Genomic DNA, 16,673 nt, shown 5'->3' on the forward strand with positions numbered 1-16,673 from the left:
AAAGATGTGATTGAAAAAATTATAAAAGAACTCCTATCATTTAGAGTGATACAACCCAGCCAATGCCCCTATTCTTCACTCATTTTACTTGTCCGGAAGGCTGATGGGTCTTGGAGGTTATGTGTTGATTATCGAGCCCTAAATAGTGTCACGGTTAAGGATAAATATCATATACCAGTGGTGGATAAGCTTAATGGTGCTATAGTGTTTTCCAAACTCGATCTCAGATAATGATATCACCAGATCAAGGTCAATCCTACGGATATTCCCAAGACGGCCTTTCGTACCCACAAAGGCCACTATGAATTTCCGGTTATGCCGTTTGGCTTGACTAATGCTCCAATCACTTTTCAAAGCTTGATGAACACCATTTTCTTGCCTTATCTATGAAAGTTTATTTTGGTATTTTTTAATGACATTTTGGTGTATAGGATAAGGAGCAGCACCTACAACATCTCAAGATTACTCTTGAAACACTAAGGCAACATGAGTTGTTTGCCAAATTGTCTAAATGTAGCTTTAGTAGCCCTGAGATCTCATACCTGGGCCATTTCATTTCAGCTCACAGAGTTAAGGCTGACCCAGCAAAGCATAGAGCCATGGAAGATTGGCCAAGGCCAACCTCTCTTAAAGCCCTTCGAGGCTTCTTAGGCTTGACTAGCTACTATAGGCGTTTTATACGAGGTTATGGAGGAGTGGCTACTGCCCAAACTTGTTTATTGAAGAAAGATGGCTTCCAATGGAACTCTGAGGCTAATGAGGCATTTCTTAACCTCAAACAAGCTATTATGAACCCCCCGATATTGGCTCTTTCAAATTTTTTTCAACCATTTACCATAGAATGTGATGCTTCGGGGAAGGCTGTGGGGGCTGTTCTTCTGCAAAAAGGGCATCCTATTGCCTATTATAGTCAAGCTCTAAAATGAAGGGCCTTGAATATGTTTACATATGAGAAGGAGTTACTGCCTTTGGTTTTAGCTGTGCAAAAGTGGCTGCATTATCTACTGGGGTCAAGTTTCACAGTTAAAACAAACCATCAAAATTTGAAATTTTTACTAGATCAGAAGGTGGGTACTCTCATGCAACAAAGATGGGCGTCCAAATTTCTTGGCTACGATTTCCTAGTGGAATACAAGTAAGGCAAAGACAATAAAGTTGCAGACGCATTGTCCTGAATGCATGAGGATGAAGGTCATGCCACTCTAATGCTTATTATGATCTCAGTACCAAAGTTGGAATTATTGGAGGAATTAAGGCAGTTGTATGTATATGACAAAGCAGTACAAGCATTGGTGCAGAAGTACCACAACCAAGAGTTAGGGCCTAAATATAGCTACTGGGATGGGTTACTTTACTATAAACATAGACTCTACATCACTAATCGTAGCATCCCAAATTATAGCATAGCAGTCCCACTAGGGGGCACTCGGGGTTCGATAAAACCCTCCATCGCATGCGAAGATAGTTCTTTTGGCCAGGGTAATCTGATGTCCAAAAATATATTAGGAGCTATGATGTGTGCCAGTGAGGTCAAGAATGAGAATACTCTTCCAAGGGGTCTTTTACAGCCACTACCGATACCTTCTAGACCATGGGTTAGAATCACCATGGATTTTATTGAAGGTCTTCCTCCTTTTAAGGGGTTTGATTATCCATGGGTGATTGTGGATAGACTGACAAAATTCAGCCATTTCATACCCCTTACCCATCATTACACAGCCCTAACCTTAGCCTAATTTTTCGTGAAGTATGTCTTTAAGCTCCACGGTATGCCCAATACCATCATCTCAGATAGGGATTGATCTTTTACTAGTAAGTTTTGGGGGGAGTTGTTTCAACAACAAGGAGTACAACTGGCTTTTTCCACGGCGTACCACCCCCAGAGTGATGGTCAATCAGAAGCCGTAAATAAGACCCTAGAGAATTATCTACACTGTTTTGTAGGGGATAGGCCTAGAGATTGGGTCATATGGTAACCACTGGCCGAGTGGTAGTACAACACCTCCACCCATGCATCAACACACTTAACCCCCTTCAAAGCCTTATATGGTTACCCTAACCCCAAGTTGATAAGTTACTTGCCTGGTGGGTATGATTTGGAAGCTATCGACGCAAGCCTTCATTCCCATGAGCAAATCTCTTAGTTATTGTGCCAAAACTTGCAAAAGGTACGAGAACAAATGAAACATTATGCAGATCTCAGGTGAAAGGAGCGATCTTTCAAGGTTGGAGATTGGGTTTTTGTTCTGTTTACAGCCTTACCAACAACAAACTTTGGCCCAATGAAAGAACATGAAGCTGTCCCTTAGATTTTACGGCCCCTTCCAGATCCTCAGTCATGTCGATTCTGTAGCTTACCGCTTGGAGTTACCATTAACTTCTCAAATCCATCTGGTTTTTCAAGTCTCACTGCTAAAAAAGAAGATCGGCAACAACCTCACTTCGATCCCCACACTTCCACTAGTTGATGCTCATAAGGTGTTGAAGCCAGAGCTTGAAGCCGTGTTGGATCGGCGCATTTGAAAGAGGGGATCTTTGCCGCTGACAAAAGTGTTGGTTCGTTGGCAAGGACAGAGCGAAGCAGATGCTACTTGGGAGAGTTTTCACTAGTTGAAACACACCTACCCACACCTTGTGGGCCAGGTGTTCTGAAATAGAGGGGCTTTGTTACAAGACAGATCGTGCATGAGTAGCATTGTAGTGGAAAGCGTACAAGTTGAGAGAGTTAAGGAGTAATGAGAGCTGTTGATCAGAGGAACGACTGGGATGAAAGCTAGGGTCACGTTGAGTATGATAATGTATTAACTTATAGATTTTACTAATTATGTCTTGCCTTCGATTGGTTTTGGCTTGATTCTATTGTGAGACAAGTTTGAAGGTGTTAAAAAGGTCATGTAAGCGGTGTTTATATGCTAAACTTTGCCTAAAACTGATTGATATTGATTTTATGAAAAATTTGCATATTTATTATGAAAACAACATCGGTCATTTTCTGCACTACTCTTTGTATCCAAATTAGAAAATGAAGTATATTTCTATTATGACTAATGTAGACATAAACATTTTTTGCACACTATTCTCAATTATATAAAAAGAAAATATGAAATATGTAAATGATTAAATGATATTTATCTGTTCAGGCTCTGTTATGATATGATGTTGCATTTAAAATCCTCTGGCGTGACATTCCTTTCTACTTTCATCATAACATTACTATGGGTGTAATACTGTGGCTTATATTATTATGTTGATACAAACATCTCTATTTCCGTCTTCCGAGTGCACCCTCTTTGAAAACAAAGTTATTTTTTGCTTGGTCTCTTTTCTGTATGCACATTCGGCGCGTTGAATTTAAAAGTGAAAGTTTTAACTTCTATTTCTACCTAGTTTGGCTACCAGGTATAGCACAACCCTATAACATGGATTTAACATGGAATTTATTTAGTTATGATGTTGCTCAGTACTTATGCCAAAAGACTTTTGTATATTTTATTATTATAAATAAATATTTCTGAAATGTTGCTTTGATATTTTTGGATATTCAGATTTGTTCTACATTCTGTAACTAGTCCATGTTTTCACACTAGTATATATTTACTGCTTACTGAATTGTTGATAACTCACTCAATTGTCTTCATTATATTTTAGATAATTTTGATGTTTCAATTGAAAGAATAGTAAGCAATGGTGGGATTAGTTGAGTGTAATGAAAATGTACCTTAGAGACACAAATGTATCAACAGATTGAAATAAAGTGCCAAAGGTATAAAATTTAAAGGGTATTTATTTAGGAAAGTTGTCACTTTCTTTTGGATTGGTAATTTAGGATATTAATGCTTTTATTGAGATTTTGTGAAATTCTTTATTAATTATGTTGGAGGAGTTCATTGATGTCTTTGTGTAGGATAGTATATTTTTGAATATTTGATTTTCACATGTTATAGAGCCATTTTAATGTGTCATTTGAGTTATATTTGTATTGTTGGGAGTCTATATTTACATATATCATGTAAAAAGGTTTACCCTCGGATATAGGGCGTTAGAACTTTAGTTTTTGTAGCATTGTAAGAGAAAAAGTTTAAGCCATATTTGAACTAATATTTTAAAAAGACTATTCAATGATATAATTGAAACTTTATTACGATTATAATAGAGAGCTAGAACTTCTCCGTACTAAACAATTTGAGATCTCATACATTATTGACACCTATCACTCAGTATGAAGTATCACATTTTTATATTATATTAGAGCTTTGCTATAGTTTCATAAAGAGAACTCACAAAATAAGTTTATAAACTGATGTGCTTAAATGTGATAAGTTAGATTTTCGTTATAATGAAAATAGTTTTGCAATTCAATGTACCACAAGTTCACAACAAATCAAATCAGTTTATGAGTTTTATTTTGTGAATCAAGCATTCCTCTATTTTTATATTATATTATATTATATTATATGTGTGAGTATATATGACATAATCAAAAACTAAATAAATTTATTTACAAACTTATATTTCGATTGATCCAAAACACCATTAAATATTTTTTTTATATAAGAGTGGTGGGTTCGAACCTAGTTATCCTATTTAGAGACCATGCCTTAAATTAGATCCAACAATGATGAAAAACTATCAATATTCACAAGTGCCAATAACAAAACTTAATAAAAACAACGTGACAAATTGATCATAAGGATATTTGTATAGTAAGAGAAATGTTTTATTATAAAAATGAGTCTACAAAAACAAATTTATAAATTGAGATAATTTGATATGGTACATTAAATTGTAAAGTTATTTTTAATATAAAATATATTTAATATACCATACGAAACCATATTTACGAGTAATACTTCTAACTATCTTATTGTTTATCATTATATTATCATGAATAATACTATGCTTCTTGATGAATGCTACCGACAATAGATCATGATTTAATTTATTTTTATTTATTGATTAAGAAAATAATTTTTAATAATTCTATAATTTTTTTAAAAATTTATTTAAAAATATAAAAATATATTAAAAAGGATCAAATAGCCTTACCGAAAGAATTTCTCCAACTACACCCTTGGCACGATCTATCATTCTTCTTTCCTTTGTATGTAATGAATATTTCTTGAGTGGCACTACAAGCATACAGCAATCGGGAGGAATTCTACCGACAAGCGAAGTTGTATTTTTTTTTTTTTTTTTTTTTTTTTTTGGTATTTTAATTTATATTTTTAAATTATTTTAAATATTTTAAAAAAATCTCATAATACCATTAAAATGGGTGAAAGATAAATGCTGTTATAATGGATCCTCAAACGGGTCCCGACACTTTTTTTTTTTTTTTAAATAGTATACTGAATAATACGTGGTGGGACTTGATTCGTAGCGAATCCAATAACCAAAAAATGCCTTCCTCTCGTCTTCTTCGAGGCTTCCCGGCGGATCAGACAAGAGAGAAAATTAAGAAAATTCGTACATTTATCTTCAAATAAAAAGAGGCCGTGTAATTTGCAAGGGCGAGAGTGTGCTAGAAAGAAGAAATGGGGGATCTATACGCCCTAGACTTCGATGGAGTTCTCTGTGATAGTTGCGGAGAGAGCTCTCTTTCTGCTGTCAAGGTCTTCTCTGTCTCTCTCGCTCTTTCAAATTATTCCTTTGATTGCTAAGAAAATCGGAGAAAACAAAGAGATTATTTCTGGAATTTTTAGTCATCGTAATTTTTTGCTAAATGCTCGTAGGCTGCTAAAGTGAAATGGCCTACTTTATTCGACGGAGTAGACTCGACCACGGAGGATTGGATTGTTGATCAGATGTATATAGTAAGCTCCAACGCTATCTTTTTATCCCATGAAACTATATACATTCGTACGATGACAATTTTAAATCAGCTGATTATACTGGCAAGAGAGTCATTTGTTGAGAAAAACATTTTAGGAAATTGATATAGACCTGCGATGAAACAGCTAATTCATGCGAGAGAAATTAATACTGAGCTGAACTTCTTTGATTCCTGATTTACTTCAGTAAACGTCTGGTTGTTCCAGAAAAAGAAGACATAGCGTGGATTATCTTATGGAACTCAGAGATACAGGTTGATAGTTATTCATGGATCATTGAACAAGACAACGGCTATATAACAAATGTTGGCTCAAGATATAGAAGCAAAGTCTTTGTTTTTATTTTGGGGTGCATAGGATAGAAGCAAAGTCATTTGAGAATTGAGAGAAAGGAAAAAAGAAGAACGTAAAATGAGGAAAAGGGCTTATGATAGGTCCTATTTCTAGAATGCTATTTTGGGTGATAATTTTAAATTCAAACGCTAAGGAAAACACATAATGAACCCGGATTTCATAGCTAGTTCATATTATTCCAACTAGCCAGAACTAAACTCTATGATTCAGGCAATCTAAGGGTTCTTTACGCAAAAGAACTGGTTGCATATGGAATACAGAGCCCAGCTTCATTTACTGTCTTTTTTGAATTTTTATTCAAACTCTTCTCTCTATCTCTTTCCTTTCTCATTATATTGGTTAGTGTTTCTAGACTTGATACCTTATAATTGATACTTGATAATCATTTGTTAATTCATCCTATTTGAAGGTGCCATTTTCTTTCTCACCTGATTTCACAACTAAGAGTACATTTGGTACTCGAATGGGCAGGAATTAAAATTGACATTACCATGCTTTTGTTTGGTGACAATACATGACGTCTTGATTGAAATTAGATTAAAGTTTCTAAAGTACTCCGGCCCTAATTTTTTTCCCTAACATAACCACCTGATCTATTTTTTGGAAACCAAACAATAAAATAGGAAAAAAGTGGCTGACTACTGCACAAAGCCATGAGGGAATGAGTTTGTGGTGGTAGCCATCCTTTCATTTTTTTAATCAAGTTTTGAAAAAACAGGTTGTTTTTTAGGGGAAAAAAAAAAACATTTTCAATACCCCAGGAATAGCTATTCTTCTCAGCTTGAGGAATAGCTAAGGAATGACCATTCCCTATTGAACAGCTATTCCTTGTCATTAAACCCAACTAAACAAATGGAAAACTATTCCATTATTACATGTGCCAAGCGTACTTTAAGATTGTGATTTCTTTTTCCTTTCCTATCGAAAGTTCAACACCTGGACAATCAGTTTGTTTCTCATGCTGTTATAAAGAACGGTGTGATATACAAATTATGGGGTGATCAATTACTATCCATGATGGCCATGATGTATTCACTTCAAATGATTGTCTCGAATTTATTTTCACATTTAGCATAAAGTGAAGAATATGACACACACACACATCAGTTTGTTTTGGTGATTGTTGAAACCCTTCTGAACTGAGAGGGAATTGCAAAGTAAGAACAATAGGCTGCTTTAATATTGTTCTTTTTGTTATTTATTTATTTTCTTTTGGAGAAGGTGATATACGAATTCTTGTGACCTTGAATGGATTCCTGTCTTACACTATGGCAGGTTCGACCTGTGGTGGAAACTGGATATGAAAATCTCTTACTTGTGAGGTTATTACTGGAGATGAGAATACCTTCCATACGGAAGTCCTCGGTGGGTATACATGCACTCGACTCTAATATGAGCTGTCCATCAGATAGGGGCACTCATGTGTCATATCATCATTTATTCTTGAACACAACAGCACCGACCTTCAATTTCTTAGACTCAACCTGGCGTTCATGGTTTTGATGATTGTGCTTCTATCTGCAAGGTTTCAGAGGGACTCACAGTCGAGGGTATACTGGAGAATTGGTCGAAGTTAAAACCTGTCATAATGGAAGAATGGGATGAGAAAAGGGATGCCCTGGTGGATCTTTTCGGAAAGGTTAGAGATGAATGGCTGGAGAAGGACTTGACAACTTGGATTGGTGCAAATAGGTAATCAAGCTTTTTGAGATGGGAATGATCATGTAACTTCTCTTGTAAACACACGATGAGAAAGAGTAAAGTAATGAAAAAGGGTGCCTTCTGATCATTTAATTTTGGAAATTCCTTATCATGTTGCTTTTAAGTTTTTAACCTTACACACAATCTATGAAAGAAGAAGAAAAATGTGTAGAAAAAGTTAAAGTCACATGGAGATTGAAGAAACCTTTGTAGGAAATGTTTCAACTCTTAGAAGAAAGTTGCATTAAGGGGATATTGCACAAATGATCAATCTCGTTTAAGTTATGAAGCATACTGGTTATGCTCGGACATAAGTATCTCTTGGCAGGGCTTACAAAGTTTGAGTTTTAAACCAATTTGGTTGTTTGGTTGTGAAATTTGCATATTTGTGGGTAATCAGAAGTTGCATCAGGGAATAATCTACAATGCTTGCAATCTCTTTTAAGAAATGGTGCATACTCATTACAGTTGAAAGAACATGTACTTTGGATCATTGGCATCTTTCTACGAGTTCATTGATATTGACTTTTGAACGTCTTTTTAGGTCTTGTTTATTTTTTGGGTCTTCTGCAGTGCTAGTCTTTCTTTATGCACATTTTGGCTATATTCAGGTTTCATCTCAAACAACCCCCCCTTTTCTGGAGGGGGTATATCGTATAGGACCTGAAGGGTTTTTCTTCAATAGATTTGTGCCTAATCCAAATTAAGAATATGTTCAAGTAATGTTCCCCAAATACATGCATATTGTAAATCCAATAATTTATTATTGCTATTGTCATATAAAATCTCCATAATTGAGAGTCGGATGTATGTCTCCAGATTCTATCCAGGTGTTCCTGATGCACTGAAATTTGCTAGCTCGAAGTTGTATATAGTTACCACAAAACAGGTATGACCTCTTTTTCCCTCCGTAAGGAGACACCAATTATGCCACTAGAGCAACTTCAATGCCTCACATTTTTGTTTAGATTGATCTTTCCTATTTTGCAAAGAAAGATGCTATATACTATGCCCCCATCCCTCTTCTATCTTTTTCTGCTGGTGTGGCATTATCCATAACCCTTGAATAGTTAATGGACAATTCCATATTAGCATAGCGACTTATATAAAATTAAAAAAAAAAAAGAAAAAAAAAAAACTCCACATTAGCATAGTGAGATGATAGTGGGATAGTGAGATATGCTTCACAAAATTTCATCCTAAGAAATAGTAGATATTTTTACATGTCATCCACCAGTCTCCTTGTGCCTATTTCAGAGCCGATTTGCAGATGCTTTACTGCGAGAGCTTGCAGGAGTAACAGTACCTTCCGAGAGAATATATGGCCTTGGAACTGGGTTAGAAGGCCCACTCATTTCTTTGGTTAACGAAACTTTTTCTATTCTTTTGTTAGTAACACATGTATTTCTTCTTTTTCCTTCCTTGTCGTTCCAAATACTCTTTCCAGTCCCAAGGTAGAAGTGCTGAAGCAGCTTCAAAAGAAACCAGAGAACCAAGGATTGACTCTACAGTAAGTTACTTAGTTGCTTACGTGGTCTGTCATATACATGACATAAAATTGTTCTGTTGTAATTGTATTTGCCTGGAAAAAAAATGTTGAACTGAACCAAAATCAATTGACTATTTTAACCAGCTTTGTGGAAGATCGACTAGCAACCCTAAAGAATGTCATCAAAGAGCCCGAACTAGATGGATGGAATTTGTATCTTGGTAATGTCTCATCTCTCTCTGATCAGCATCCAGCGTGATTTTCTTACTTTTTCCTTGTTGCTTTTGGTTTCTTTGGCGTGCATTATTTTGGTAAAATTGTTGGGGATTTGAGTGCTAAGCTGGGTTATTTGGGGCAGGGGATTGGGGGTACAACACTCAAAAAGAGAGAGATGAAGCTGCTACCATTCCCAGGATTCATCCTCTTCAGCTCTCTGACTTTACCAAGAAGCTGAAATAACCATCATTTCGTGTAGGTGATTAGAAAATCTCCCCCTCTGTTCATGTTGTCATTTTGTTATGATTAAGAAATTCAGAAATTCGTTTTGCTTTTCTTTCAGGTTGTACTATTAACTAAAATATCAGATGTATTTGAGAAATAAAGGAACTTTGAATTACAGAGGAGTTAGCATGATAATGCACAAATAATTGGTAGATTTTGATTATGGTCATTCAACTGGTTCATGATCTCCCTGTTGAGGGGATTGTAATTACGAAGCCAAGATTGTCATGTGCAAAAGATAATCCATTGCATATGACAATCTAAGTACTATCGTCTATGAGAACATACAATTATACAGGAGGCAAACAAATTATGTCACATCTATGGAAAGAAATGCGCTGATTCCAACCAATTTAGATAACTCTAACCACGTACATATGGATTGGATGCTAGAAAATTTACATCATCAGTCTGTACCATTTCAATGTTAACTATGTCTTAGGGTTCCTTCAGAGAACTGTTCTCAGGTATTTTCGGATATTATTATATATTTCATTTATAAACATCACTTAAATATTTTTTAATTTCAAATTTTTAACTTTTTCATCTGATCATTAACTAATCATTACAATTTTTTTAAATTTAAAAAAATATATAAAATCTTATACAACTTTTTTAAATTTTTAAATAAAAATAATATTAAAAAATTTTATTTAATCAATTTTTTAATATTTTTATTCAATTTTTTTCAATTTTTTAATATTTTTATTCAATTTTTTTCTTCTTTAAAAAAAATTAATAAAACATCTTAATTCAAATGATTTTATTATTATTTATAAATTATTTTATTAGATATTTTAATATTCAAATGTTACGTGCATTCCTTGAAATCCTCTCACATTTGCCATGATTGCTACTTCCAACGCATAGATTCACATCCGCTTGACTTCTTTTCTTACGGTAAAGGGAAAATCCTCCGCTTTCTTCACTGAGCAAGTCTAGCAGATTCCATTTTAAGCTCTTAAATGGCATGGTTCAAGTAAAGCGAGATAGCCCAAGACTATGAAGGGTTATGATTGTCTCAAATGCTGTATTTTTCATCGATTTTAGCGTTAGATTTAAAGATCTTGATCGAGTACGGTAAATTGCTAAAATTTGGTACGTAGTTTAAGGGTTTGGGATAGGTCCCAACACAGAAAATATAAATACTAAAGCAATTGTCCTCTTCGGATGAGAACGTACCACACGTTTGAATGTTAATACTTAAATAATATCTATTAATGAAACGATGGTTGCTTAAATAAGCAAAGCCAAACAATACAAACCGAAATATAAGAAAACTGCAACCGACAAATAAAACTTAACAAATGTAAAATAGAATGCAAATAACAGAGCCAAATAACAGAGCATAATTAGCGGAAGCTAAATAGCATAAAACTTGCAACACTTCATTCCTCTTCTGCACGTTGAGCTACGACCCAGTCCTGCATGCAACTCACGTCCCTTGAGCCATGACTCAGTCCTACATGTACTCACGTAACAGCATGCACTCACGTAACAGAATATCTAGGATTCGGTCGACACCCCCTCTCAGATCGTCGTGGCTTAACAATCCATCTCCCATCAAGCGAAACCTTGTCCCCAAGGTTCACATGTGGAAATTGCTCAACCAACGATTGAGTCAGTTCCCACGTGGCTTTTTCTGCAGGTAAACGCTTCTACTGAACCAAGCTCTCTTCTTCAAACTTGTTTCCGCGTTTGACCCGGCGAGTGTCCAAAATCTGTTGAGGTACCAGTAAGATTACGCCTTCATCGTTCACTAGTGGCAGTTCTTGAGAAGGCACCACCCGATCTCCCACGAATTTTTTGAGCAGTGAGACATGGAAGACTGGATGAATTCGTGCTCCTTCTGGCAGCTGAAGCTTGTAAGCAACCGTTCCAATTTTCTGTATGATTGGGTAGGGCCCGTAAAAGCGACTCGCAAGCTTCTGATGGACACGTTTGAAAATCGATTGCTGCCGATACGGATGTAACCTGAGAAACACCAGTTCACCCACTTCGAAAGTCACATCCCTTCTGCTTTTATCTGCCGTCTGCTTCATACGATTAATGGAAGATGCCAAATTTGCTTTAAGTTGGTTCAGCAACTCATCTCTGGTTGTGAGACTCTGATCTACCTCATGTACTGAAGATTCACCGTTACGGTAGTTGTGAAGGGAAGGAGGCAAACGACCATACAACGCCTGAAATGGAGTCATGCCTATAGACGCATGGAACGTCGTATTATACCATAGCCCAGCCCACGGAATATAAGTGCTCCATTTGTGCGGCCATTGATGAACAAAGCAGCGAAGATATTGTTCAACACATCGATTGACGACTTCCGTCTGCCCATTGGTTTGTGAATGATAGGCGGAGCTAAGTTTCAATTGAGTACTGGACATTAGAAAGAATTCCTGCCAAAATCGACTAATGAAAATTGGATCCTGATCACTAATAATTGATTTCAAAAGACCATGTAACTTGATAACTCCTTCCACAAATTTCTCAGCCACACTCTTAGCCGTAAATGGATGGGACAAAGTTAAGAAATGTGCAAATTTGCTTAACCTATCAACGACGACTAAGATAGTATCCTTGCCGTGGGAGGCTGACAATCCCTCGACGAAGTCGAGCGTAATATCATCCCAAACTTGACAGGGAATGGGTAACAGGTGCAATAATCCAGCCGGAAAAAGTGTCTTGGATTTCATTTTTTGACATACCTCACAGTGCTTGACATAATCTTGGACTGATTGGTGCATTTTAGGCCAAAAAAATTGCTGAGCCAGTCGTTTGAATGTCCGTAAAACTCCTGAGTGACCCCCAATTTTGGTGTCGTGTGCTTCATGCATTAGCTTAGTGCGCAGCGTCACATAGGAAGGAATAACCACCCTTCCTTTAAATAACCAAAGTCCTTGGTGTTGAGAATACGGACCTTCGGTTTGAACCTTTGCCACCCGTTCGACGAACTGAATATAATAATCCCCTTCATAAGCAGCTTTAATCTCGTCCCACAAAGTAACAACGGCTGTGTGCAAATGATGCAATACTAGACTGTTTGGCTGGCGTGAAAGGGCATCTGCTACGGCGTTCTCACGGCCTGGACGATAAACAATTTCGTAGTCGTAGCCCATTAATTTGGCTACCCACTTTTGCTGCTCTGACATTGATATACGTTGATCCAAAAAATACTTCAAGTTGCGTTGGTCGATTTGAACAAAGAATTTCCTCCCCAATAAATAAGGTCGCCACATGCGTATGGATTCAACAATGGCAAGCATCTCCTTGGCGTAGGTTGACCATGATTTTTTTGTAATTCCAAGTGCACGACTCATATAGGCAATGGGCTTGCCCTGCTGAGTCAGAACTGCGCCAATCCCATCTCCAGAGGCATCGGTCTGAATGGTGAAAGATTCATTAAAGTTAGGCATAGCCAAAATGGGGGTGGTGGACATTGCTCACTTAAGAGCAGAAAAAGCTGTATCGGCCTCTTCATGCCAGCCGAACTTCCCTTTCTTGAGTAGGTTGGTGAGTGGTCGAGCGATAATACCGTAATTCTAAACAAACTTTCGATAGTAACCTGTCAAGCCTAAGAACCCACGTGATTCAGAAATATTAGCAGGTCGGGGCCATGAGAGCATGGCTGCAATTTTTTTCTCATCAACCTTCACTCCTTGCAGCGTGATGATATGCTCCAAATACTCTAATTCTTGCTAGCCGAACACACACTTGCTTGCCTTAACAAAAAACTTATGCTATCTCAAAATTTCTAGAGTTTGTGCAACATGTGCTACATGCTTCTCCCAAGTGGAACTATATATGAGGATGTCATAAAAAAAGACCAAAATGAACTTTCGAAGATGAGTTCGAAATATTGAATTCATGATGGCCTGAAATGTGGAGGGTGCATTACAGAGGTCAAAAGGCATTACGAGGTATTCGTAATGACCATTATGAGTACGAAAAGCAGTCTTAGGAATATCAGGAGGATTTACCCTTACTTGATGGTATCCGGCTCGTAAGTCCAACTTCGTAAAATATGCGGCGCCGTGTAATTCATCTAGCATGTCGTCCACTGTTGGAATGGGGAAAGGATCTTTGACAATGACGTTATTAAGCACATGGTAGTCTGTGCAAAATCGCTAGCTCCCATCTTTTTTCTTTACAAGTAGTACTGGAGAGGAAAATGGGCTGGTGCACGAATATGTTCGAAATCCAGCATCTTCTGCACTTGCTTCTCGATTTCTTCTTTCTGAAAGTGAGCGTATCTGTAAGGGCGTACATTAACAGGTTCGGCACCCCCTTTTAGTGTAATGCTATGGTCGATCTCACGCATAGGTGGTACGCATGAGGGGTCTTGAAATAAGTCGTTGTACTTCTGTATTACCCACTGCATGTCTGGATGATTAATGCCATGAACCGCACCTTGTAAGTAGTCCTCTGTAGCCAAAGGAAAACATACTGCAAATAATGTTTGGCCTTGTCGGCAAGCCTTGGACAGTTCCTTTAACGTAGCCTCCTGAATGGATTGCTCGTCCAATCCCTGCAGCCGTCGGGCTTGGTTATTCCAGATGAAGTCCATGGTGAGTTGCTTCCAATTACAGACCACGGAACCCAACATTTCCAACCATTGTATGCCCAGTACTAAGTCAAGACCTGATAGGGGCAGAGCAAAAAGGGTAAGATCAAACTTAGTGCCTTGTAAATTTACGAATACCTTATCAAATCTTTCTTAACATTTTAGTCGTTCACCGTTAGCAACTCGAACGATGAACGGGTCCATTGGTACTACTGGTAAATGCAGCATATTTGCCAAACGAGCACTGATGAAATTGTGTGTGGACCCGTTGTCGATCAACACCATCACGTCGTGAGGACCCATAGTTGCTGTCATACGCATCGTTCTTGGGCCAGTCCATCCGGTCAACGCATGCAAGGTGATTTTTGGCTCTAGTTCGGGTTCGTGCACCTCTCCCGTAACGTCTCCTTGATCGATTACTCCCGTTTGTTGGTCGGTGACATCCTCACAGATCACATCACCTGCACAACCATCCAAAAATAATAGCTGCAGCTTTTGGCATCGATGCCTAGCCGTAAATCGTTCGTTGCAGTTAAAGCAAAGGCCTTGCGCTCGTTTCCTCTGCATCTCTTCCCAAGATAAACGCCAGACTGGAACAGCTGGAGTAGCTGGACCCACACGAGTGGGTTGGGGAAGAGCTAGAGGAACTCTTGGAGGTGGTGGTCGCATGAATCGCCGCTGTCGTGCGAGCTGCTCGTCTTTCATCCGAGCTAAATCAATGGCCTCCTTGAGGGATTTTGGCTTAAACATCCGAATGCCATCAGAAATTTTGGTTTTTAAGCCACCCATAAACGTACCCACCAATGCCTTCTGTGTCCACCCACGAACCTTGTTGCTGAGCTTCTCGAATTCACGTTGGTAATCCCACAATGTCCCCAGTTGTCTGATCTTTGAGAGAGCTTCATCAAAGTCTTCACAATCCGATGGCCCGAAGGGAGCCCATAATTCCTCTTGGAACCTCACCTATGAAATCACACGTCACTCTTCTCTTAACGTACGACGAAGCCATTGCCAGCACTAATTTGCTTCCCATTCGAGGTGGTAAGCAGCTATGGAAACCTTTTGGTTTTCAGTCGTGCCTTGGTATTCAAAGAATTGTTCGACACGGTTAAACCACTCGGTTGGATCATCCCCTGAAAATCGAGGGAATTCCAACTTTGCTGATTTGGAGGAGACGATTTGTCAACCCCAATCATTTCCTTCTCGCTGTGGATTACCATGGTTGGGATTCTCTTTATTAACGACCAACATAGTTGAAATCCGATTTAGAGCTTCCTCCATCCGTTGTAGTCCTTCTTGAACTGTACCAAGTCCAAACTCTAAGTGCTCAATACGCTCCTTGTTAGTTCCCATAGCAAACCTGGCTCTGATACCAATGATAGGTCCCAACACAGAAAATATAAATACTAAAGCAATTGTCCTCTTCAGGTGAGAACGTACCACGCGTTTGAATGTTAATACTTGAATAATATCCATTAATGAAATGATGGTTGCTTAAATAAGCAAAGCCAAACAATACAAATCGAAATATAAGGAAACTGCAACTGACAAATAAAGCTTAACAAATGTAAAACAGAATGCAAATAACAGAGCCAAATAACAGAGCATAATTAGCGGAAGCTAAATAACGTAAAACTCGCAACACTTCATTCCTCTTCTGCACGTTGAGCTACGACCCAGTCCTGCATGCAGCTCACGTCCCTTGAGCCATGACTCAGTCCTGCATGTACTCACATAACAGCATGCACTCACGTAACAGAATATCTAGGATGCGGTCGACGCCCCCTCTCAGATCGTCGTGGCTTAACAATTTGATAGATAATTTCGGCAATTTTGGGAACGAAGTGAAAAAACAGGAGGTGAGAAAAGTAATTTCTCCTTAAATAAACTATACACATTATCGTCATCCTATGTCTACCCAGCCACATGCATCTGCTCCCTAACTGATATGGTAAGGCTCATATTTGCAAGAGCTATGAAGGAAAATAATATAATATATCAAAATCCTAAAAAGAAAATAAAATCATCTGTCTGCACTAAAGCTATGATGCTTAACATGAGTGCAGCCAAGAAGGATGAGATTGAAGAAAAGATCGACCAGATTCTTATCATAGCTATACCAGTGTATTGTATGAATGTTTTCCTATTACCAAAGAAGTCAAATCAAGATATAAATATGTTGTTTAGGATATTCTCATGGAGTTCTCATGCAAAAGATACTGGGGTGCATTGGATT

General features: G+C 37.8%; 1 protein-coding gene across 5 annotated transcripts; it reads left to right on the plus strand.

Annotated features, from left to right (window-relative positions):
- The first annotated feature begins 5,393 nt into the window (after nucleotides 1-5,393).
- Nucleotides 5,394-10,039, plus strand: LOC122310184. 5 transcript variants are annotated; one of them, XM_043124065.1, is made up of 10 exons: nucleotides 5,397-5,612; nucleotides 5,733-5,813; nucleotides 7,461-7,550; nucleotides 7,711-7,877; nucleotides 8,706-8,775; nucleotides 9,144-9,223; nucleotides 9,334-9,396; nucleotides 9,520-9,596; nucleotides 9,734-9,850; nucleotides 9,935-10,039. In XM_043124065.1, the coding sequence occupies exons 1-9, from the start codon at nucleotides 5,535-5,537 to the stop codon at nucleotides 9,832-9,834; spliced, it is 807 nt and encodes a 268-aa protein (XP_042979999.1). In that variant the 5' UTR covers nucleotides 5,397-5,534; the 3' UTR covers nucleotides 9,835-9,850; nucleotides 9,935-10,039. The 5 variants fall into 5 exon arrangements, 3 of the variants coding, with proteins under 3 accessions (XP_042980002.1, XP_042979999.1, XP_042979995.1); XM_043124061.1 differs by having other exon boundaries at nucleotides 9,734-9,846; XR_006242599.1 differs by lacking the exon at nucleotides 9,144-9,223 and having other exon boundaries at nucleotides 5,394-5,612.
- The last annotated feature ends 6,634 nt before the right edge of the window (nucleotides 10,040-16,673 follow it).

Source organism: Carya illinoinensis, chromosome 1 (assembly GCF_018687715.1).
Source record: "Carya illinoinensis cultivar Pawnee chromosome 1, C.illinoinensisPawnee_v1, whole genome shotgun sequence".
NCBI classification, from domain to species: domain Eukaryota; kingdom Viridiplantae; phylum Streptophyta; class Magnoliopsida; order Fagales; family Juglandaceae; genus Carya; species Carya illinoinensis.

Bases quoted from the DNA above. Each gene is read 5' to 3' on its own strand.
- LOC122310184 (XM_043124065.1), top strand. From the start codon at position 5,535: ATGGGGGATCTATACGCCCTAGACTTCGATGGAGTTCTCTGTGATAGT. The intron at 5,814-7,460 runs GTAAGCTCCAAC...ACACTATGGCAG, and splicing joins TTGTTGATCAGATGTATATA to GTTCGACCTGTGGTGGAAAC. The intron at 9,224-9,333 runs GTTAGAAGGCCC...TACTCTTTCCAG, and splicing joins ATATATGGCCTTGGAACTGG to TCCCAAGGTAGAAGTGCTGA.